The sequence below is a fragment of the Megalops cyprinoides genome, chromosome 2 (assembly GCF_013368585.1).
Source record: "Megalops cyprinoides isolate fMegCyp1 chromosome 2, fMegCyp1.pri, whole genome shotgun sequence".
In the NCBI taxonomy this organism is placed as follows: Eukaryota; Metazoa; Chordata; class Actinopteri; order Elopiformes; family Megalopidae; genus Megalops; species Megalops cyprinoides.
The window spans coordinates 42,921,020-42,943,620 of NC_050584.1; the positions used below are offsets into that span (position 1 = coordinate 42,921,020).

At 43.1% G+C, this 22,601-nt stretch overlaps 3 protein-coding genes across 4 annotated transcripts; 2 read left to right on the top strand and 1 right to left on the bottom strand.

Annotated features, from left to right (window-relative positions):
* The first annotated feature begins 1,046 nt into the window (after nucleotides 1–1,046).
* Nucleotides 1,047–11,148, top strand: LOC118772558 (calcium homeostasis endoplasmic reticulum protein). Of its 2 annotated transcripts, XM_036520999.1 has the most exons (19): nucleotides 1,047–1,201; nucleotides 1,857–2,030; nucleotides 2,621–2,659; nucleotides 3,828–3,991; nucleotides 4,282–4,419; nucleotides 4,531–4,682; nucleotides 4,847–4,958; nucleotides 5,154–5,243; nucleotides 5,658–5,868; nucleotides 6,534–6,715; nucleotides 7,048–7,477; nucleotides 8,535–8,776; nucleotides 8,999–9,132; nucleotides 9,261–9,347; nucleotides 9,440–9,586; nucleotides 9,778–9,888; nucleotides 10,036–10,130; nucleotides 10,279–10,464; nucleotides 10,761–11,148. In XM_036520999.1, the coding sequence occupies exons 1-19, from the start codon at nucleotides 1,177–1,179 to the stop codon at nucleotides 10,796–10,798; spliced, it is 2,757 nt and encodes a 918-aa protein (XP_036376892.1). In that variant the 5' UTR covers nucleotides 1,047–1,176; the 3' UTR covers nucleotides 10,799–11,148. The 2 variants fall into 2 exon arrangements, with proteins under 2 accessions (XP_036376892.1, XP_036376893.1); XM_036521000.1 differs by lacking the exon at nucleotides 2,621–2,659.
* A 690-nt stretch (nucleotides 11,149–11,838) lies between these two features.
* Nucleotides 11,839–15,442, bottom strand: c2h19orf44 (chromosome 2 C19orf44 homolog). The gene is made up of 8 exons (XM_036519224.1): nucleotides 15,101–15,442; nucleotides 14,201–14,830; nucleotides 13,492–13,846; nucleotides 13,321–13,400; nucleotides 12,745–13,231; nucleotides 12,572–12,661; nucleotides 12,131–12,297; nucleotides 11,839–11,961 (listed from the first exon to the last, which is right to left on the bottom strand). The coding sequence occupies exons 1-8, from the start codon at nucleotides 15,257–15,259 to the stop codon at nucleotides 11,872–11,874; spliced, it is 2,058 nt and encodes a 685-aa protein (XP_036375117.1). The 5' UTR covers nucleotides 15,260–15,442; the 3' UTR covers nucleotides 11,839–11,871.
* Nucleotides 15,443–16,405: 963 nt separating this feature from the next.
* calr3a (calreticulin 3a) lies at nucleotides 16,406–21,459 on the top strand. The gene is made up of 9 exons (XM_036520768.1): nucleotides 16,406–16,586; nucleotides 17,654–17,755; nucleotides 18,071–18,274; nucleotides 18,462–18,556; nucleotides 18,678–18,887; nucleotides 19,370–19,483; nucleotides 19,766–19,909; nucleotides 20,020–20,112; nucleotides 21,101–21,459. Exons 1-9 carry the CDS (start codon nucleotides 16,496–16,498, stop codon nucleotides 21,317–21,319), a joined length of 1,272 nt encoding a protein of 423 aa, XP_036376661.1. The 5' UTR covers nucleotides 16,406–16,495; the 3' UTR covers nucleotides 21,320–21,459.
* Nucleotides 21,460–22,601: the final 1,142 nt, after the last annotated feature.

Sequence of the window (22,601 nt, forward strand, 5' to 3'; positions counted from 1 at the left end):
TAAAAGACGCAACCACTTCTCTGAAGGAAAAAATAAAAAGGAAATTTAATTTGTGGAGTGAATTGATTCATTAATTGTAGAGTTTTCATTATACAGACCAAAAACAGGTTATGAAGAACAGTCATCCTAATCAATCTCATTAGATGTTCTCATAAAGATAGTAAACAAACAGGAGTAAATATTTTTATGACACAGTGAGAATCAAACCTCATTATACAAAGAGATACATTCTATGCAATAAACATCAAAGAGGTTCAGATAACTTTGACTTTAAAATCTCAGATGTTATCTTAATCTTATAGTACTAGAATCATATCAGTAATACTGACGGTAAATAGAATGTTTCGCTCATGTATTTTTAAAAAGGTATCCATCCCTACACATACAGGTGACAACGAAGGTTTAAAGGCACATTTTTTGTATTGTTGTATTATTTTTGGAAATTATGTGAAGACAGTGTATGTTCATTGCTTCAGTTTTTCCCCTGCAGACCAAGAGCTGAGAAATGGCATTGACTAGCCTGTCCCAGTTTGTAGCCAATCTCAAACTTTATCTTAAATAGTACTAGAATCACATCTATAATGAAGACAATAAGTGAAATATTTCACTTGAATGTGTTTTTGGAAAGACAGGTGCCTCCTTATTGAAATGCAGCGTTTACGTAAGTAAAATGCCTATATAACAGGATGTTTTTAGTGTGGTCTTGATTACACAATGCCTCCTCTGGTAGATATTTTTATGAAATAGAAAAACCATTAGGAATCAATACTCCTAGGTCAATACTCATAACAATCATCTTTTTTCATTTCTGAAAACATTTAATATTCAAAATACCTTTAATGACCAATACAGCATTTCGTCGGATAGACCCTTCATCCCTGACATCAGCAGAGACGCGGCCTCGCATTCATACCAATCTAACTGTTGACGGAAGAATTCGTGCTCCGCCACAGTGCTGTCACGTACAGGTGGCGCTGTAAGTTTTGGGACCGATTTCTAGTATTGTTGGACGCAGATGAAATATATACCAAGACAATTCAGTTCCGGTGTATAGCGACGGGAATGTTCTGGGTCTTTTGAACAGATAGAAAACCATTGACCATATATATATGTTTTGTTGAAATTGAGCGAGTTAGCTGGTAGCAGTTCTGTTGAGAATTCGTGGCATATAACGCCATGGATATGCCACCGCCTCCGGAGGGTTAGTACCTGGTTAATAAAAAATACAGACATGTTGGTGTTTGGGGGTGGGCTTGTTTGCATTGCGCGGGCCTGCATATTAGCGACCTACAGAACTAACTAGACTTGCTAGCTGGCAACTAACTAGAGAAGCTGTATGCGTTTGTCTTTACAGTCACGGGTATCAGCTGCTTAGCAAGCATTTAGGGAGCTAATTAGTTAGCTACGTCGTGGGTATCGGTAACCACGTGAAGACCTGCCGATTTATTTGGGAATGCATTTAGTAGATAGTAGCATGTAGCTAGTTAAGTAGTTATCAGTTATCATTTAAACACATACCTAGGTAGCTAAGTTGTGATTTTAACGTGATACAAACTAGACAGGTCAAAATTTTAAGACTCACACTCATCATATACATAGCTACATAGCTGTAGTAGCTCGCAAAGCTGCTTGACTGGTGCACGGGTAAAAATAAGTTGACATGTGCAGTCCTGAGTTTAGCAGTGTTGCTGATGAATTGTAAACATATGCTACTTCATCTTCTGTGTTACATAATACGTCTTATAACCATGTATACACTGGTAATCACTAAACGAGATACTCTTGGAAGAGCTGAATGAAATGGTGCTCGTTAGTCATCATTACCTTGTGTCATTGCTTCTGTGTTTTCTTCGCAGACCAAGAGCTGAGGAATGTCATTGACAAGCTGGCCCAGTTTGTGGCCCGCAATGGGCCTGAATTTGAGAAGATGACAATGGAGAAGCAGAAGGAAAATCCCAAATTTTCCTTCCTATTTGGCGGCGAGTTTTTCAACTACTACAAGTACAAGTTAGCCATTGAACAGCAACAGCGTACGTAGCTATAACTCAACTCCTGTTCACAGTTTTGTTTACTTTCAAAAATATTCTGGTGCTTGAGTGTTACATGACAGATTGTGTCCTCTGAGCTCACCGATGACTTCATAAAAATACTTTTACATTCGAACTACCTGTTTAGAGTTCATAGAGCTGTACAGTAGATTTTTTTGTTGTCTAGGACTTGTTGAGCTGTAGAAAATGGACAACATGGGAATCCATTTATTCAGTATAGCTGTGTTAAAGCCTATTGCAATTTCTCAATACACCATAATTCATTTTAGCGCCTTTTGAGGTTTCCTCTACCATTTTGAGATTAACAAAATCAAAGTGGGTATCTAGTTGACAGACTTTGCCTTTATCTCGAATGTATTGTGATCTGTTGTTTTGTTGTCAGCTGGTCAACTGTTGCTTACTGAGGACTGTTGGCAGTGACAGTTGAAACATAACTGATGAGGGATTTCAGACACCCTTCGCACAGACTGTAAAACTGAGTTATCCTAACTATACTTTTCCGTCGCAGTTTTTCTCTGAATCAAACAACTTGCGGCATATTCTGTTTTAAAGGTGTCCTTCTTTCCTTATAGATTCTACTACACACGAATGTGAGGAGTATAAGTTGGAAGGTATTTACTAGAATGTTACCAAGCTGTTTTGTTTTTACAGAAGGGAATCCAGACATGCTCATTTTCTTCAATATTCATTCAGTGTTTTTTTTAAGTGCCATCAGAGCCTGAAAGCTTGGTTTTTCCTTCTGTTTGATATGAGCTTTATGTTTTGTCTTGATTCTCTCAGAACTTTGATTTTTTTAGGTGAATGAGGAGGGGGGAAAAGAATCCTTCTATGCACAGAACATTTATAGGTCCATAAACATAATAGGCATGTTTAGCTGTCTGAACTGAGCAGTACGGACATGCCAAAGATAAGGGGCAGCTTTATCAAGGGTACCATGCTAGCATTCCCAGGGGAATACGTTGTTTTGAAATCTACCATCATAGTCATCACAATAAATAACTTTACTGTTAACTATCCTGAAATGTTTGCCGAGTGTAATAACAGCAGTATCTCTTACTGGCTGCTGTAGTTCATAAGCTGTTTGAAGATTTTGTAGTACTGTCAGTTAGTTGGCCTGGACCTTCACCATCTGCAGAACATATACAAAGCAATTAAATGTAGTTATTTCTGTTGGACTGTCATTTCTAGATTGTGGATGGGACTGTAAATCCAGTTAGGGAATAATTTGTTTCACTTTGCTTTATTTTGATGATCCATGATTTTTTTTTGTCTTTGCTTGCGATTTGTTTTTTGGAATTAAGATGCTGTGTTTTGCTGTTTTGCTGTTTTTTCCACATGCTCTTCCTGAGGCAGATTTTGCAGCTTTTTATTTCCCTTTTCAGCATACATTAAAGTGTGACTTTTCGACTGTTTGAACATAAAGAGGACGTTAGAACGCCGCATGCATGAATCTGTTTGCATGTGGAAAAACTTTCATTTTCCGTGGCTAGCATTGCTTTCCCTTGTGGACCCCTTATTTAAGTTGCGCTGCCGCTGAAGCAAGTTTCGCTTGACAGCCAGTGCAAGAGTGAATTAGTACTTATTACAACGTTAAAGCGTCGTATGCAAAAGAGGACAACAGCTGCTGTAAAACCCTGGGTAGATTATGAGATGGGGTAGTGAGGTCCTTTGCTTTCACAAGGAAATTTCCCTTGCTCTGGCAGGTAAGGCGTCCCTCAGTGTCTGTATTGTTAGATGGCCGGACTGCTGAGTCATTTTACCTTGCTTATTTTTTTGCAGTAATGTGTAAGCAGCCAGGGCAGGAGCCCCCAGATGGCCCTCTTCCGATGGCCATGATGCCACCGCCCCCCATCCCTCCAGCCACGCCCTCAGTGGATGAGCTCATCCAGCAGAGCCAGTGGAACCTGCAGCAGCAGGAACAGCACCTGCACAATCTCAGACAGGTGTGTGGTGGCATATACATGCCAGTGAGGTTTGACCCAGATCTGGCGCAGTCCTGGCTTCCTTCTTATTAAAGGTTTTCAGTAATGTTTTCAAGGAAGACAGAAATGGCATTATTGTATAAAGAAATGGATGTAGGAGTATTTGGTCAAACATGCAACATCCAGAGATTATAATACTACCTACACATGAAAGCTCATGAGTATTGTAATTTCATCTTAGTGGGCTTGTTGATATGATGCAAGTTCTTCCTGATGTAAAGACAGGTTATGTTGGTTTGTGGTGAGTTTAGGAGCAGGTGACGGCCGCCATTGCCCTGGCCATGGAGCAACAGACACAGAAGCTGCTGGTGGAGACTCAGCTAGACATGGCAGAGTTTGACAGCCTACTTCAACCCATCATTGACACATGCACAAAAGATGCCATCTCGGTAAGTGATTGATGTTAGATGTTATATGGTATGTTATTAATAACGTTATGTGTATTTCTTGTTTTGAGCTCTGGGCTACTAATCATGACGTTTCCATGTTTGTCTGCTCAGGCTGGCAAAAACTGGATGTTCAACAACGCCAAGTCACCCCAGCACTGCGAGCTGATGACCAGGCACCTCCGTAACCGCATCACTGCAGATGGGGCTCACTTTGAGCTCCGCCTGCACCTCATCTATCTCACCAATGACGTCCTCCATCACTGGTATGACCTCAAGGGCTGTCCATCAAAGCCCAGAGTGGTTATTTGCTCGTGGGAAGTGGTTTGCCATAACCCTTCTAATTTGTTCCTGCCCTTCAGCTGAAATGTTTGCATTTTTGAACAGGAGAGAGTCTGCATTCTTGTAACAGTCTGTGATCTTGTTTCAGCCAGAGGAAGCAGCAGAGGGACCTGCTTGCTGCACTGCAGAAGGTGGTCGTGCCCATTTACTGCACAAGCTTCCTGGCTGTAGAGGAGGACAAGCAGCAGAAAATAGCCAGGGTGTGTTTGAGTGCTGGTATTCTCTCTCTCTCTCTCTCCCTCTCCCTCTGGTATATGCCTCTTTCCTCTTTTTGATGAATGAATAGATTCCGTCAGGTGTGGCATGAATTTAATCTCAGTGTAATGACGCAGTCACTGTGAGGATGCTATTAAATCATGACCTGTTCTCTTGTGTCTCGGCACTGCTTACTCCAGTTGCTCCAGCTGTGGGAGAAGAATGGCTACTTTGATGAGGTGACGATCCAGCAGCTGCAGAGTCCAGCCCTGGGCCTAGGCCAGTACCAGGTGAGGCCCAACGATGAGAGCAGACTAAAGATTGTCAGGATCACTTGAAGGGCAGCTTTGTGTAACCCTGTGTTGTGTAGCGAGTCAGTCATGAGCCATTCTCAGCGGTTGGGAATGGCTTACTCTGCAGGCAAAAATAAATTGACGACACTTGATAGGTTTGCATTTCTTCATTTGGGAGATGCTATCATTTTGCGAAGTACAAAGGTGCATTCATTGATAGAGAGCGAGGTAAAAGTTGCCTTTGTTTCAGTGTACACACTTTCTGTGCGTATAGCTTTTTTTTGTAGCTGCTTTGGGGTGAGCAGCTTTAGCTTGCTGTTCTCAAAGCAGCGGTCCGCTGTCACCACGCTGTTCTCGCACTCGTTGGTGCAACTGCGGTCACGCTAAAGCCCCGGGACCTCTCCTCCCCAGGCTTCACTGATCACGGAGTACGCAGCTGTGGTGCAGCCCATACAGCTGGCCTTCCAGCAGCAGATCCAGACCCTCAAGTCCCAGCACGAGGAGTTTGTCGCCAACCTGAAGCAGCAGCACACTGCAGCGGCAGCAGTGGCTGGGCAGCTGCCTCCAGGAGACGGTGAGGTGAAGCCTCCTCCACAGGGGACTGCAGTGACCTCACAGCCTGGTGAGACATGCGCGCGGACAGACAGTCATGTGCACACGTGCATGCTTCAGGCACTGCACATTATTTGTGGTTTGACCTCACACGGCACACCTGGAATGTAGAGTACAGCGGTAGGAAGGATCCTATCTGTCCGTGATGGATTTCTTTCTCGCGTGCAGTTGAGTTTCGAATGAGGATAAAATGGACATTTGTGTTTTTAAACTTCTTGTTCTTGATCGAGAAATTTCCTTTGCTAAATCTTTCAAACATGGAACAAAACGTAGTTGAAGTGCTCAGTAATTTCTGTATAATCCTTTATTTAAAAACATAAAAACTCACGTAAAATATATGATATCACCATTCAGATTGTTGCTGCAGTCAGTTTCCTTAACTTACTAAGTTAAACAAAAAATCTTAATTGTTTTCAAGCTTCTCCATGATAATTAACCCAATGATAACGGATAATTACACAGCTGTCTTTCATTCATCAGCCTTTCATTAGTTTTTTAATCCCTATAGGTGATTGATTGATATTTATATCAGTATTTCCTGTAAGCGGAGTGCACTGTATTTTACTTATGTACTTTTAAATTATTGAATGTTATTGTTGCTATGGCAGCTGAAATTACACAACAACTTTCTGCCAGTTATTCAATGCTAACGCCTGTATTTCCTGGTGTGTGTAGGAGAAGTGAAGCCGCCCATGGCTGTGCCACCCCCAGGAGACTATGATGGGACCCAGGCCAGACCTCCAGATCCCCTTTCTGCTGCTGCCACCCCCAGTGGCCCCAGTGACTCCATCCCAGCCAACAAGCCTGGCTGGTTTGACCCCCAGCATAACATCTCTGCATGGGCCCCTCAGCAGCCGGTAAGCAGCTCTCCTGGGGCACCATCTCCCTCTGCACTGACACAGAGAAGGTGTTACTGAATACACTGCCATTTCAGCCTAAATCTGTCACCACCAAGATCACCTCTTGAATGGTGTAATTTAGGGCAGATCTCTCCTAAAAAGCCAGATGATGTTACATGTTCGGCTCTCCTGTGTAAAAACTCTACCTCAGCGGCTTACTGTGTGTTAGGAAGAGGGTGTGTGGAAACTGCTAATTAATGTGGTAAAACCGATTAAGCATGGTTAGAGGTCATAGGTCGTAGAAGGGGCTGTGACTCGTTGCTTAAATTTCCGCACCTGCCCCCCCCCAGCCCCCTCCTTTCGACCCGACGCAGGCCCCCCCGCCGTGCCCCCCCTGGAACAGCCACGAGGGCATGTGGAACGAGCAGCGCGACCCCAGCTGGAGCGGCCCGCGGGAGAGCGGCCCCTGGAGCGGCCAGCCCGAGCCGCCGCCAGCCTGGAGCGGCCAGTACGAGCAGCCGCCCTGGAGCAGCCAGCCCGAGCAGCCGCCCTGGGGTCAGAGGGAGCCTCCCTTTCGAATGCAGCGCCCCCCGCACTTCCGAGGCCCATTCCCCCCGCACCAGCAGCCCCCTCCGTTTAACCAGCCCCCCCATCCGCCGCATAACTTTGGCCGCTTCCCGCCACGCTTCATGCAGGACGATTTCCCCCCGCGCCATCACTTTGAGCGGCCCCCCTACCCGCCTCATCGCTTTGACTACCCGCAGGGGGACTTCCCAGGAGGTAAGGAGACGCACCCCGCTCACCACCGTCTGTTCGAAGCCGCATTTCCACCGGCCCACCCGAGCTGTCGGCACGGGACACTTTAGGCAAGTGGGAGGGTTATCCATAGTGAGCTGACTTGCGCCAGTAGTATGTTTGTGAACCCCAAACACCCCAAGGGGAGGCAAGCTGTTGAAGCCATGTTTATCCTGGAAAATGTCCTATACCCAAAACTGGAAACATGGTAAAATGTTTCTGTTAACACATCTAGAAGAGTTCACTTTAGGCAATAAACTAACTCTTAATATGCATATAACCGTATTGTTGGCTTTGTTGTTCATGTTGAAGTCTCCCCTAAGCAGGAAGAACAGACACATATTGCATCAAGCTTTCATCCTCTATTATGAGCAGAAGAAAAGCACAAATCTGCTGCGCAGTCTCTCTCATGTACTTATAAAGGTAACATAGACAGGGTAGAGGTGATACAAAAGGCAGCACTTGAGCGGTTTGTGAGGCTGGATCAGTTGAGTTCCAAACCGCCATATTAGACTGTATTCCAGTGACACATGCAGCTCTGGTGGGTCAGAGGAAAATCTGCTTTTGTTGTTCAGCTCATTTGTATTATTTGTCTTGCGATAACTACAGCTACACAGCTGTGATTGTCGTTTTTTTGTATTGTGATTACTGTTGCTTTACAGGTATGCCTGTAAAGTATTTTTGCAGTCTTTACTTTCAGCTTTCTGTGGTGTGACAGCATGACATTGCGGAAGATGATCAGTGTTCCACATGGATGGACTGAGCTGCAGCCAACAATGAAAGTGGCTTCAGCTATAATTTAAGGAGAAGCTGACTTTTCAGTTTCCATTTTTATCCCGTTGTACCTCATTTTACATTTTGCTGTAATTGCTCTACCATTGCTTTATGCATTTTCCATGCAAAATGATACGGCTGTATCCATTTACAGCTCTGAAAGGTGCATGGGTGATGTTTTCATTGTTGCATAAGCATGCAGTACTTCCTGTCTGCAGCTTACAGTATGTGCTTACGTTTGTGTCCTTCTGTACCCTCTCTTGCACAGAGCTCGGGCCTCCTCCACACCACCACCCCAGCCAGAGGATTCCCCCTCCGGGAATGTCAGAACACCCACCCTGGGGGGGCAATCAGCACCCTGACTTTGGCCCCCCGCCCCACGGCTTTAATGGCCAGTCTCCCCACATGAGACGTCAAGCCCCCTCCCACGTCAACCAGGATGACCCCAGCCTGGTGCCCAATGTCCCGTACTTTGACCTGCCCGCTGGACTTATGGCTCCCTTGGTGAAGGTGAGTAAGCCAGTAAACTCAGATCTTCTGAGTACACTCAAGATGCTACTGAGGTTTCTGCTGTCACTGTAGGGGGGCAGTGATGGGAGAAACTTGTTACTTTGAGTGGAGGGGGCAGTAACTGACCTTGCCTTGCGTTTGAACACAAATGGAACAATCACAGTGCTCTTTGAAGCTCATGTGCTCCGTTTCCCTGTCTCCCCGCATCTTCACATGGACCAGCTGGAAGACCATGATTACAAGCCCTTGGATCCTAAAGACATCCGCCTGCCACCCCCTATGCCCCCCAGCGACAGGCTCCTGGCAGCTGTGGAGGCCTTCTACAGCCCCCCGTCCCATGACCGGCCCAGGAACAGGTAGGTCTCACCCACAGGGCTTGGCTGCCGTTGACTTCCCAGCCCTCAGCAATAGGCACCAGTTTTGTGTTCTCGCGTTGGAAGCAGGTTATGTAGTGGACGTCTGATTTTGCCTGTGTTGTTGTCAGTGAGGGCTGGGAGCAGAATGGCCTGTATGAGTTCTTCCGAGCAAAGATGAGAGCCAGGAGGAAAAAGGGGCAGGAGAAGCGCAGCAGGTGAGGCGGCCGAGGCGTCCCCGTGGAGTGGCGTGTTGGTGTATTCTGCATGAGAAGCCCTGAGCGGTGACACCCCTCTGTCCCCCCCGCAGCGCCCGAGGAAGCCGCTCGCGCAGTCGCTCTCGCAGCAGAGGCAGGTCCTCGTCCCGCTCCAGCTCCAGGTCCTCCAAGTCGTCGCGCTCCTCCTCCCGATCCGGTTCCCGCTCCAGGTCTCGCTCCTACTCCAGATCTCGCTCCAGGTACAGCCGCTACAGGATAAATGGAATTCGGGATTGTAAAACGTTTGATTTTTTTTTTTTTTTTTTTTTTTTTTTTTTTTTTTTCCCTCATTCAGTCTCGTTTTTACATTCAGTAAGCTTGTTTTCAGGGCGTTTCAGTGGTGTCCCTGCTTTGATGAAGCTGTGATTACAGAGCACCGTGTTTCTTCCAGAAGCAGGAGCGGCTCCCGCTCGTCCCGCAGTCACTCTCGCTCCCGCTCCCGATCCAGATCCCGATCCCCGGACAAGAGGCGTCGCACCAAGTCCCGCAGCCCCACTCCCCCGTAAGTCTCTCTGGAACCAATGCAGACACCGGTAGCTAAAAAAAAAATTGATTTTCTTTATTTCTTATTACAAGCTGATGACAGACTTGCGTGGTAAATAGTGATGGGTGCTTTTTTTACTGAGTGTATTTTGGAATTGTCCCACAGGTCTACTTCTGGGCTTGGTGCTGCTGCCTCCACCCTGCCCCCGGACCTTAGGCTGGGAGAGGAGAATAAGGGCCATCAGATGCTAATGAAAATGGGTACGTTTCCCACATCTGTTAACTTTTGTGCTCTGGAAAGGTGCAGTGTATATTTCAAATTGATACTGCATTAGTGTTGTCAGTGAAACTAATTGTAGTGTGTAGCTCTCTCTTCCTGCACTGTAAGATTCTGTGTTTGTCTGTAAAGGATGGAGTGGCTCAGGGGGGCTTGGAGCCAAGGAACAGGGCATCCAGGATCCTATTAAAGGGGGGGACATTCGGGACAAGTGGGACCAGTACAAAGGAGTAGGGGTATCACTGGATGACCCTTACGAGAACTACCGTCGGAACAAGAGTTACAATTTTGTTGCCCGTATGAAGGCCAGGGAAGAAGGTATGCGCTTCCACACTTTTTTCTTGAGCTTCAATTCATGTAATGTTTTTGTTGCTGTTTTTAATACCCCACCGTTTGTCAGAGAATAATTTCCTTTTCCCATATTGGCTGAAATGGAATTTGATTCCGTCTGGAGAATGTCTACTGTTAAGCATTCTAAATGTTTATGTGCTATGCTAAGTGAATTAATTAAATGCCATTTTCTACTCATTTAAAACCATCACACTGTGATTGACATTGAAAAGTTAGTCACTTTCACTGAAAAGAGTTTTTTTTCCCCCTCCATAACACTGTAGTGAACCGGGAGCCCCAGGAGCCTTCAACTACAGAGTGATGTGGAAAGCTGCGATTTCAGAATCCCCAGAATCCATCAGCAGGTGGAATCCTGCTCAAACAGTTTTTATAGTCAACACTTGGGCCCCATCAATATTTTTGCCTCTGTTATATCTGATGACAAATGTATCTGTGACAACCAAAATAACAAGGGTCCTACAAACTGAAAGGTGGAATGTTTTGTAGTCTAGATACATTTTTTTCTAAGAAAAAAAGAAAAAGAAAAATCTGTTATTCATATTCAAGACATCTAGTCAGATTGTGTACTGGAAATAATGTAGAGTACAGTGATTTGTTTTTTTTAAACTTACAAACAGTAAGAATCATTTTCCACAGTAATTTGTGTTTCACCACCCAACCAACATATTGATGAATAAAGGATTTTAAAGACATGGAGCCGTGTTTTATTTAGTGTGATAAATAGGAAGGACTGAAGAGGTGAGACTGTGAAACTATCCAATGTCACTTGTAAAGTAAAAGATATTTCATAAGCAGTCAAATTTGTGTAGTCTTACTACATGCTAAACCTAAGAGCTCTAAAAGGACCCCTGGTTTATGAGTTGGCTGTAGTTAAGAATGCTCTCAAGTTCCTCATGCGTTTAATGAATTTATTCTGATTTATTTTGAAAATGCTTAGAAAACAGAACTGAAAATCAGACATGTTGGAAGAAAGTTAGAATTTTATTTTGTAAAACAAGGCGATTCCCTTTGATACAGCACCTGATGCCAAGCTCAAACATTAACACTGCATGGCAGCAAGACTCCTATTCATTTGTTATAAGGGCACCATTGTCTTGTAAGGTATTTCCTTGATTGAGTCTAGGTTATATTTACACTATTTCCACTTACTATTATTTTTTATAAAAAAATAAAGTACATTTATAAATAAGTACAAAACCTAGTTTTTATGTATTTGCATACAAACACATGCACACAGATTAATGCTTATGTACAATATAAAATTGGCTACACACATTTTAAAATAAAATTCAATATGTAGTGTTCATTCACTTCACTGCAAGGAGACATGTCCCTCCTATTTGCCCATCTCTCAAGCGTTTCTGGTGCTCCAGGTCAGAGGTAGTGATACTCTCTCATCTCCTGCAGCACCTCCTCCAGAGCCTCTTCCATTGTCAGCTTGGAAGACTTGTGGCTGCGTATGAACTGGGAAAACAAAATTGACAAAGTTTTCTTCAACAACACATGTAATTCATAAGTCTGTCATCGGAAAGTCTGAAGAATTAAAAAAGGCTCACTTTGCACAAATGAAGTGATTATAACACCTGTCAATGAGCAATTTCATGAGATCAGTGGCAGATCGGGGAAGCATTACCTCCTTGGTGTCCTCCAAGGTTGTGTAATGGTAGTTTGCAGGTCCAAGGGACTCAAGCAGTGAACTGTGAAGGTGCCTGCTGGTTTCCATGATCTGTCTGGTCAGGGCCAGCTGCTGCCTCAACATGTCATTGAGCGCAAACACTGCAGGACTGTAGGCAGTGAGAGCTGAGAGAAAGAAGAATCCTTCAAATCACATGGTCCTTGTACAAAGAATACACAAAAAAGAAGAGTTTCAAAAGAAGACTCTCTACTGCCACCACAGCAAAGCAGGCCACAGAGAGAATGTATGTCTTCCCCACTTGGGGCTGCACTGAAATTCACTCACTCAAGAGGTTAAAATGACATGCTGATTAAATGTTAACAAATCTAAACTGGTGTAAATGCAGCTTTGCAGAACAGACTGAATGATTACGTTGCTCTTTAGAGAGTTCAGTTTTACCTTCCACTGCCTCAGCGCTGACAACATGACTTGCAATTGGAGTGGGATCCACGTGAGACATTCCGATTGGAGGACCAAGGGCAGCCATACCTTCAAAGTGAGCAATGCTGTTAAAAATGAGGGGAATGAGTATCAAAATGAAAGTAGAAAAGCATAAATATCACATAACAAACCTGTGGACCAGGTGTAGGACAGCCCGTCCCTCTGAGTCTGCACAGCGGCCTCTCTTCGAGTCCTGCGCCTCTCCCGGGGCGGAGTGATGGTGTTGGAAGCAGAGGTAGACGACCTTGAGTGTGAACCCCGTCTGCTGCTGCGTGATTCGTTAGAACTGGCGGACTCTGACCGGGTGGAGTAGGATACTGATCTCTCGGTTCCACTTCGCCTCTCTGAAGGGTCAGAGACGTCATCTCTCCCGGAGTCGTAGTCCTGTACCTCACTGGATGTGGATGCATCCTTGTTCCTTTGTCCAAGTCGCTCAGAGATCTCACTGGCACTCTGGTCCGTCTCAGTCTTTATCTCGCTCTCAAAGTCACTCTCATATTCTGCTTTGACTTCTGATGCCACAATCTCTTCCTCACTCAAAATGTCCTCAGCAAGGACCACGTTCAAGCTGTGTGACAAAGACCTTGTCTGCTTGACTGAGTCTACTTTACTTTTTGTCTGTAAAACATGAAACATTGTTATTTGTACAGGTCCTAGGCTGTGCATACAGGACTACAAAAACACAACAGAATATATATTTTTTTTACCTTCTTTTGTACTGATTTCTCAATTGCTCTAGAAGTGTCCGGGACTAAGTCATCCAAACTCAAAATATTAATCTTGAACTCTGTAGAGGAGAAAGAATTTGACTCAAACAACAGCAAAGAAACCCATACGTCCTAGAATGTTCTGCTTACTCCAGGGCCGACATGTCTCACCATCAGATGCCTCGCTCTTCTCACTGATGGTGTTGTCAGAGGGCGGGGCATCTACGAAGAGCTCTGCCAGCGAGCGGACTTCACTATGCGCCGACACCGAAGAGAGGGAGGGCCTCAGGAACTTGGCCCTGGGGGACACTGTCCTTCCGGGAGAGGGGATAGTTGGAGGTGATGGGGTAGGAGAAAAGGCCATGGAAGCACTTTTCACAGAAAAGGAGGGGCTAGACTGGGCCTGGGCTCGGAAGCCACCACGCCTGGGAGGGGAGGGCGATTTAGATTTGGCACTGGAAGGTGTCCTTCTACCAGTGTGGAGTGGAGGTGATGGAAGGAACTTCTGCCTGCTTTTGACAAATGACTACAATAGAAAACATCAACACAGACACAGAATATAGTATGAATTCCACAATGTCAAAATATGAGACACAATATAAATACTGTCAACTACACAATCATTTTTTTTTATTTAGAAGTCTGTAAATAGTTTTTGTTTTGCAAAAATAAGTTGTCAGATTTAACTTAAATGCAACAACAGCCAATCTACACAGAAACCTCATCTTTGCTGCTGTGCAAAAATTCAACTTTCAATGATTTCAACACATATCTTAGTATAAAGTGCATTTACACAGACTGCTTAACACAAAGAAGTATCTACTGTGGAATTCTGAAACTGCAGAACAACTAAGGAGTAGTTAAAACAGCATTTAGATACCTTTCTGACAGGACCAGGGCTGTCCTGAGAATAGACCCCTCTCTCCTTATGCAAGCTCTCATCTGATGATTCAAGGGGGTCCTCCAGGAGCTTCTTCATATCCTCCTCATCACTGTCCAGGCTCACGCCCTTTCCGACAGACTTAAATTGAGAAGCCCTGTAGCCGTCAGCCTTTACGGGCTCTGGGTTCTGCTGCTGCATAAGTGGCGTGCTCTTTTTCTTCAGAAAACGGCTTCCTTTCATGCTGAGCTCACTGCTAGACCGAGTGGACAGGGGCGTCTCATCCGGGGCTGGCAGTTCTGTGCCCTGGCCTTCCTTGGCCTGCTTGCGGCTCCTGAAGCGATCTTCAATCAGCGCCAGTCTGCTCAATGCTGCACTCTGTGAGCTGCGCTGGGAGGAGCTCACAATTCTGGACTCTTCCTTCTGAACATTTACCTTTGATGGTGCTGGTGACTGGCTGCTTGTCACAGGCACTTTCTTAAGAAACCTACTCCCCTCGCCACCCTTCTTCCTTTCTGGGGGACTTTCCAGGATGGGTCTTCCCTCAGCAGTGCCAGCCCCGCCTTTATCATACTCATTCTCTTTGTCGTCTGATGAGAGGTCACTCAGGTCCTGGAAGATTTGTCTGGCCTGTAAAGCATTGTTCTTCTTGGTCAGGGTGTCCATATGGATACATAATTCACATATTTTAAATTGTTCCTTCACAAGCATCGAACCTACCACTGATGACTGCTTTATTAACATGTAAATCACATCGGTTACCATCTACATCATTTTTAGGTGTAATAAATGTGAAATAGTTGACTATCGCATGTTTTTACCCAAAACCAGCGGTTTTAATGTTATCAACAAACTGCCTACTGAAATTCTCTATTTGTGTCGCTTCCCCGTAGGAAATACCTGGAGTTCATCCCTTTTACTGTCCTCCAATATTGAAACTCTCCGCCCTGAGAGCTGTGCCTGCGCCCTCTCCAGCGCCGAACTCCTCGCCTCGCTTCGACTCCACATCGTCAACCCACTTCTTTGGAAAACAATCAAAGAATTCAACACGAAACACATTTCAAACAATTACATTTTCGACTGCAGCTAACTAGCTATCAAGTGCCTACTTGTAACTGTTCAAGTAGCCACAAATCTGCAAGCTACCAGAAAGCTAGCCAGCTGTGCATATAGCAAGTTAGTGTAGCTGACTCTTTACAAAAAGCTGGTCTAAAGAAATCTTGTCTGACGAAGCTAGATTTCATACACACCACCTGGCTTTGCTGGGGAATCAAAACAACAAAGTTTCATCAGAAATATGTCGCTAGTAAGATAGACATATACCTCCCTCAGACACAGCAACAATCAGTAAATGGCGAACGACGCCACAGCGTCCCTGTATCCATGGCGTCGGCGTCATTACATCATTATATCGCGTCGGCATCCAGTGAGTACGTGATGCTGATTTAATATTAATGACATGTTGGTTTGGTATATTGAATGAGGTGAATTATCGAGAATATTTATCATGTGACTGTTGCCATGTTGTGATTGAAAGTAATGCGAGTCATCTTTAGAATACGAATTGCTCAGACAAGAGAAAAAATCAAACCAAAGTCACAACAGGCCTGCACAAGAATACATGCTACTACCTTTTGGTACCAGTAAAAGCCAGGCTGAGAGGACAACATGTACTGTAGTAACAACAGTATAAGACTGTGGCCGTATGATATGTGGCCCTGTTCCTACAACCTTGGCACAGCCTTCATTTCAGCTGTAAAAATTAACCTACCAAACCCCTCCTTTAACATCAATTAAACATTGCAAATAGGAACGTAATACTTTAAATTTGGGGAAGAGGGGGGGTCTGTAAATAATAATTTAATAATCGACCACAGCTATGGCCTTAGCATTTACAAAGTCCATCTATGTGTGCACAAGCTGGCAACCTAGCTATAAAATAACTTTCTTTTACAATAAATACATTATTTGAACTGCAGGACGTGTCCACATATTAAAAACACTGTCACACATCTCTTCTTTTTATATTATGACTATGCTCACAGCACAGACAACTCAACGTAGTACGCTTGTTCTCCAATCTCCACCGTCTCGCTGTAAATGTAATCGGAGCACTTCCTAGGAAGAACTCGTGGTCTCCTTTCATTGGTGAAGTGCTAGTCCAATGAGCTGCAGCCATCTGTTCAGGAATAGAAATAAAAAATTCGCACATTGCCACCTTGCTTCCTCGCTTTGAAAATCGGGGTAGTAGCCGGGGGTTAGAAGAGACAGCCTGAACATCAAAAGAGCGCAAATATGCAAGTAGCTCGAATACTATTTGCGGTATTTTTAGCAGGATTCACTGTCGATGCAGCCATTTACTTTAAAGAACAATTTCTTGACGGGGGTAAGTAGCTTTTTTAGTTTTTTTTTTTTATGATTAACTATATAGCTGTCTGAAATGTTACCTAGCTAGGTTTTGTTAGCGACTAGCGCTAGTAATAATTTCATGTACTGTCCGCCATGCATTCAGCCCCTTCAAATTATTTTCAGTTGCAATCTAAATTCACAGTGCATACTGTAAATGATAATTACATATTAGATAGTTCTGTATTGTTGCAATCCATGAGATAAAGGCCAAACAGTCGCTATAATGTGCTGTGTGCGTATTATCTTAACTAGGAGGTCTGTTGTCAAATCATGTTTTGATAATTATCTAGTAACTACGTTCTTTGCTTGTATTGTGGTTTTAAGCAGCTGTATGCTATATTGTTTCGAAATCTTGAGCAGGAAATTGGAGAGATTTTCGGGGACAGACATGGGGCGTAGGTTTTCGTTTCAGCACTGAAAACGTGAAAAACTTATAATAGTGTTCAATTTGTGAAACCTGTATGTTTACAGCGAGTTAGTTCATCTTCCATTTTATCTGGAAATATATTCTGAACTGTGTACAGGAGAGCTTGGGTCTCATTTACAACGTAAATAAAAGCTAAATTGTTCAAATGTAATCAATGGAGAAAAGTTGAGTACTTTTGGTTGAACGCATGTATTTAATCTGGGGGGGAAAGGCCACTCAAGCCTGTCTCTTGTCACGTTATTAACTAGGTATATTCATTCATCATATTATGAAGGAATACAGACTGTGTACGTCATACCTAATTTTGTTTCTGTTATGTTTATTTCATTCCGTGCATGTTGAAATTCGTCACCAATATGTATCTTAAGCTTTGCAAACCTCTGTCATTGTAGTATATGTTCAAGAGAAATGCTCACTCTGTAATGGTTATAGCCGTTATGTACTTTCGGTTTTGCTTTCAAAACTTGGTACGAATACGGTTCTCCTGCAGGGTTTTTAATTTAAGTAGTGTTGTCTTAATTTGGCCCTTGATTTCCTTACATCTTTCCTACAGCCATGTACTCCTGTGTACCTTTGGACAGAATGACGTTGTGAAATTCATGATCATTTGTTTCCAGATGCATGGAAGAGTCGCTGGGTGGAATCAAAACACAAGTCTGACTATGGACAGTGGAAACTAAGTGCTGGGAAGTTCTATGGGGATGCTGAGAAAGACAAAGGTGAGGAAACCACATTATAAAGGACTCGAACTAAACTATAAGTTATCCAATTTTATATTTTCATTGGCATGGAGATGGACAATAATCCCAGTTACATTATTGTTAAATTATATTTTAGTTCATCATCAGTTCATCAGTCAAATTGCTTGCAAATTACACCACAGATAGTGCAATAAGTCTATGCAAATGAGAACCAGGAAAGAACCCAATGAAAACTCCACCATTCCAAGATAGTAACCACTCTGAAGAAGTCTGATAATGTGCAATGTAACTTTGTGAAGGCAGAGTTTCATTGTTCATTGTTTGTGTCCACAGGTCTCCAAACCAGTCAGGATGCCCGGTTCTATGCTGTCTCCTCCCGCTTTGAGCCTTTCAGTAATGAAGGCAAACCGCTTGTGATCCAGTTCACTGTGAAACATGAGCAGAAGATTGACTGCGGTGGTGGATATGTAAAGGTCTTCCCTGCCGACTTGGATCAGGCCAATATGCATGGAGACTCACAGTACTACATCATGTTTGGTAAGTGTCCCAGCATAGAAAAAAGTGTTCTTGATGGCAGAAAAAGTTATTAGTTGGGGTGCTCCTTTTGGGAATGTAATTAAGAACGACCTTGTAAGCACAAATGAAACAATCATGTCAATTGACTCAGGAGTCCTTTTATTAATAGTAATAAGGTTTGTTATCATATCCCAACTGTTTCGCTCAGGGCCTGATATCTGTGGCTACAGCACAAAGAAGGTTCATGTCATCTTCAACTACAAAGGCAAAAACCATCTCATCAAGAAAGAAATCAAGTGCAAGGCAAGTTTTTAAGTGATGTAATATAGCTATATTTATAATGTATGTAATGTACATTTTTTTGATAACTGGTTTGAACCTTGGATTTGTTCTGATCTTTGGGACTCTGATCTGTTTTCCCTAGGATGATGAGATGACGCACCTTTACACTCTCATCCTGAGGCCTGATCAGACCTATGAGGTAAAAATCAATAATGAGAAGGTAGAGTCTGGCACCCTGGAGGAAGACTGGGACTTCCTTCCTCCAAAACGGATCAAAGACCCAGAGGCAAAAAAGCCAGAGGACTGGGAGGACCGTGCCAAAATTGATGACCCTGAGGACACAAAACCTGAGGTGAGCACTGCCACTGTTTTTCTAAAAACTTTTGTAGCAGGGGAAAACATGCAGCTTGGCATGTGTGCTCCTTACCAGATTAAGAAAAGCAACATTTCTTCAACCTTGGGCTTTAATTACTTTTAATTGCAAGCACGTTTTTGGATTATTGTAGTTTTCTGTTGCAGTCTAAAATGAAATGCCCAGAACTGAAATGCATCTGTGTTTTAAGTAAGAATACAAATTCTGAGAGTTTATACCACAAATCCTGTCTTACAAATAAAATGCAAATAGTGGTGAAACCTGACTCTGTGACGAATATGGGCCTAAACTTTTGATTCTGTAGTAGACTCAATCCATGCCTTGTGAAAGTAGTGTAGGTTTTATATTGTGTGCTGATGTACCCCAAACTTTTTGTAGTGTAGTCTGTAATGCTAATGAAGGGGCCTGTTGTGGTTCCCACCCTGATGGTTTGTCACAAGTGGCCAATCCCATTGTTTCAGGACTGGGACAAGCCTGAGAACATTCCGGATCCTGATGCCAAGAAGCCTGACGATTGGGATGAGGAAATGGATGGTGAATGGGAGCCACCCATGATCCCCAATCCAGAGTACAAGGTAAGGAGTGGAAACTATTTCAGTCTTGGCGCCAATAGGAGGTAAATGTTCATTTCTAGCCCTGAACATATGCTGTTACACTTTAAGTACCTATCCTCTGTATTTTCAATTCATGTGTGAACCCTTAGCTATTGAAGCTTTGTTGTAAGTGCACCATAGTATTACTGTTATTCTGAACAGGGCACATTGAAAGGTTGCATTATAAATGAGCAGTTCTCCCGCATAAAAATTGAATACTATGTTGTGCCTGTGGTTGACAACTGGCATACTTTTTCTTTGCAGGGAGAGTGGAAACCCAAACAGATCGACAACCCTAACTACAAAGGCGCTTGGGTCCATCCTGAAATTGATAACCCCGAGTACACACCTGATGACTCCATTTACAAGTTTGACAACATTGGAGTGATAGGACTGGATCTGTGGCAAGTGAGTTCAGCTTGCACGGAAATGAGAATGTTGCTGGAATGAATGTGTGGCGTGAAGTGACAGTCAGGGGCTAGTGATGCTGGTTGTTAATATTATTTGTATGTCTGTAGGTGAAGACTGGCACCATCTTTGACAACTTCCTTATTACTGATGATGAAAAGGCAGCAGAAGAGTTTGGATCAGAGACCTGGGGAGCTACTAAGGTATGGTCTTTCACAAGCAGAGTTTCTGTATGTTGTTTTAAGTCATGTTGATGCTAGTGTGACATTCAACAAAAACTTAAACCTGGGAAAGCATTGCACTCATGAACATGATAGGGTTAATTATGCCTATCAGTGTCAATCATGAACCCCACGCTAAGGTATTTCAAGGATGTTGTCCTTGCTTTGACTTAACTACCCATTTCTTAAGGTGAAAGGACTGATCCACTTTAGATTTACATACATCCTTTCCTCTGCACTGCTATTGATGTAGCAGGGCTCCACATGAAAAAAAACATACATGGCAGTTTTAGCAACACTTTGAGCTCTTTGTACCTCAATTGTAACATTAAGGTTGCTGTTACAAATAAAATTAAGAGGGTTTTTATTTGTGAGTTTTCCACATTTAACCCACAAATAAAATGATTCCTTTGGTTGTTACCTAGCCAATAAGCTCCTTGCATCATATCACTTCTACAGCCATCTAGCGTACTGCTAAAACTACAAATCCCAGTTGTGCATAAGCATTAACATACAGGTGGGACTGACAAAACATTGACACTACCTGCATCCAGAAGGAACTGTGGTTGTTGCTCCTGCTTTTAACTAGACAGTGTGCGAATTTGGCCACATTAAGAGCAGAAAGGGTGACTGGCAAGTGTATATACGTCCTGTGTCAATGAGACTTAAAGTGCCGAATGATGAGAGGAAAAACTACTTTCTAATAAAATTTTATTCATACTCAGAAGAATTTAGAAAAAAAAAGCAAATATTTGCAAAAGTCTTAGATCAGATAACACTGGTAGGGTGGAAGGTTTGGTGAGAATAAGGGTAAATAGGTTGGATTTGGGAACAAAAAAACATGTGAAGTAGTTATTAAAACATGGGGTAAACAAATGAGGAAAAAGCATATCAAACATACTTCCGAAATGAACAGAAAAAGAGACATTTCTATGTGATCTTCATCTTTTTTTCTGCTCTTGTGTTACAGGAACCGGAGAAGAAAATGAAGGAGAAACAGGAGGAGGAGGAGAGGAAACAGAGAGAGGAGGAGAAGAGTAAGAAGGATGAAGATGCAGAGGATGAGGAGGATGAAGGGGATGATGAGGAAGATGATGAAGAAGAGGAGGACGATACAACAGATGAAGCCAGCCCAACAGAAGACGAAGAAGAAGACATTCCACCAAAAGATGTAAAAGATGAACTATAAAATAGCCCAGACAGATGGTGCTTCTACCCCATTCTCTCTAGCCCAGGGGAACAACTGCTGTGCATCTTGAGTATTGCCATTTGGACTTGGCCTCTTCCTGTGGCAGGTTTTTTTCTTTTGTGTGGGTGGGGGTATAGTGAAGGTGGTCTTTTATTTTTTTACGTTCCTATGTTGGGGGTGGGAGGGTGGGAGAAACTGGGTTGAAGTCATTTGTCCCTTTTTTTTTTTTTAAGTACTGGCCTGCTCCCCTGAGGCCATGTGCAGAGATTTGTCCTACAGTTCGAAGAGCCAGTGCTGCTGTTTCTGCCTCTCTCTACTTCTCCTCACCATAGCCATCATCAATAAACTGCCTTGGTTTAGAGCTGAGGCTGCACTGTGTTCCCCCAGCCCTTCATCGTCATCAGTGTATGTTTTACAAAAAACTGCTGTTGGCACTTTTTCAGAATTATCTTCTGTTAACAGTTGAGTGTAGATTTAAAGTTCATTGACTTGCAAATGTTTATCCTTTTTTTCTCCATGTCACAGTCCTGTTTTATTAAATGAGCTGGTAGGGCTTAAAATGTCCAGTTCACTGCAGCAGTTCCCAAGGAGTGTTTTTACTGACATGAAAAATTCAAGGGTTTTAATAAAGATGTTGAAGAATCACAGCTTTGACTCATGTAACACTGTGTCACTGAGTCTAAGGCACTGGTTCTATATGAATCATTCCTTCCAGTTTTGTATATATTGATTTCCATTGTAATTCAAAAATGATTTTAAATTTAAAATGTTAAAATTGTTTTTCTTTATTTTTTTCCTTGAGATTATGTTCTCCTTTATACATATTACTTTAGACATCTGGAAAGATGCCATGGCTGTGAATGTCTTTTGGGTTATGGGATGGATATGATTTACTTTTGCACATCATGTGGGGTTATTGTTTGCATTGTCTGTAAATTTTTTATAAATTTTCATTCCTTGATCAGGGCTGATTCATTTTTGTGAGCAGTGCATTGTTTTCATCTAATTTAAACCATGCTTTGTCATGGGAGAATCCGAAGTTTGAATATTCAACTGCTAGAAGGAGGTGAACACTGAACAGCATCCCAACTTCGACATTGAATGCCAATTATACCCTCTCTGAATCAGAACACGGTTAGTAAAATACACTATATGGACAAAAGTATTCGGACGCTCAACCATTACATTGTAATGACATTGTATTCATATACTTTAATATGGAGTTGGCCCCCCTTTTGCAGCTATAACAGCTTCCACTCTTCTTGGAAGGCTTTCCACAAGA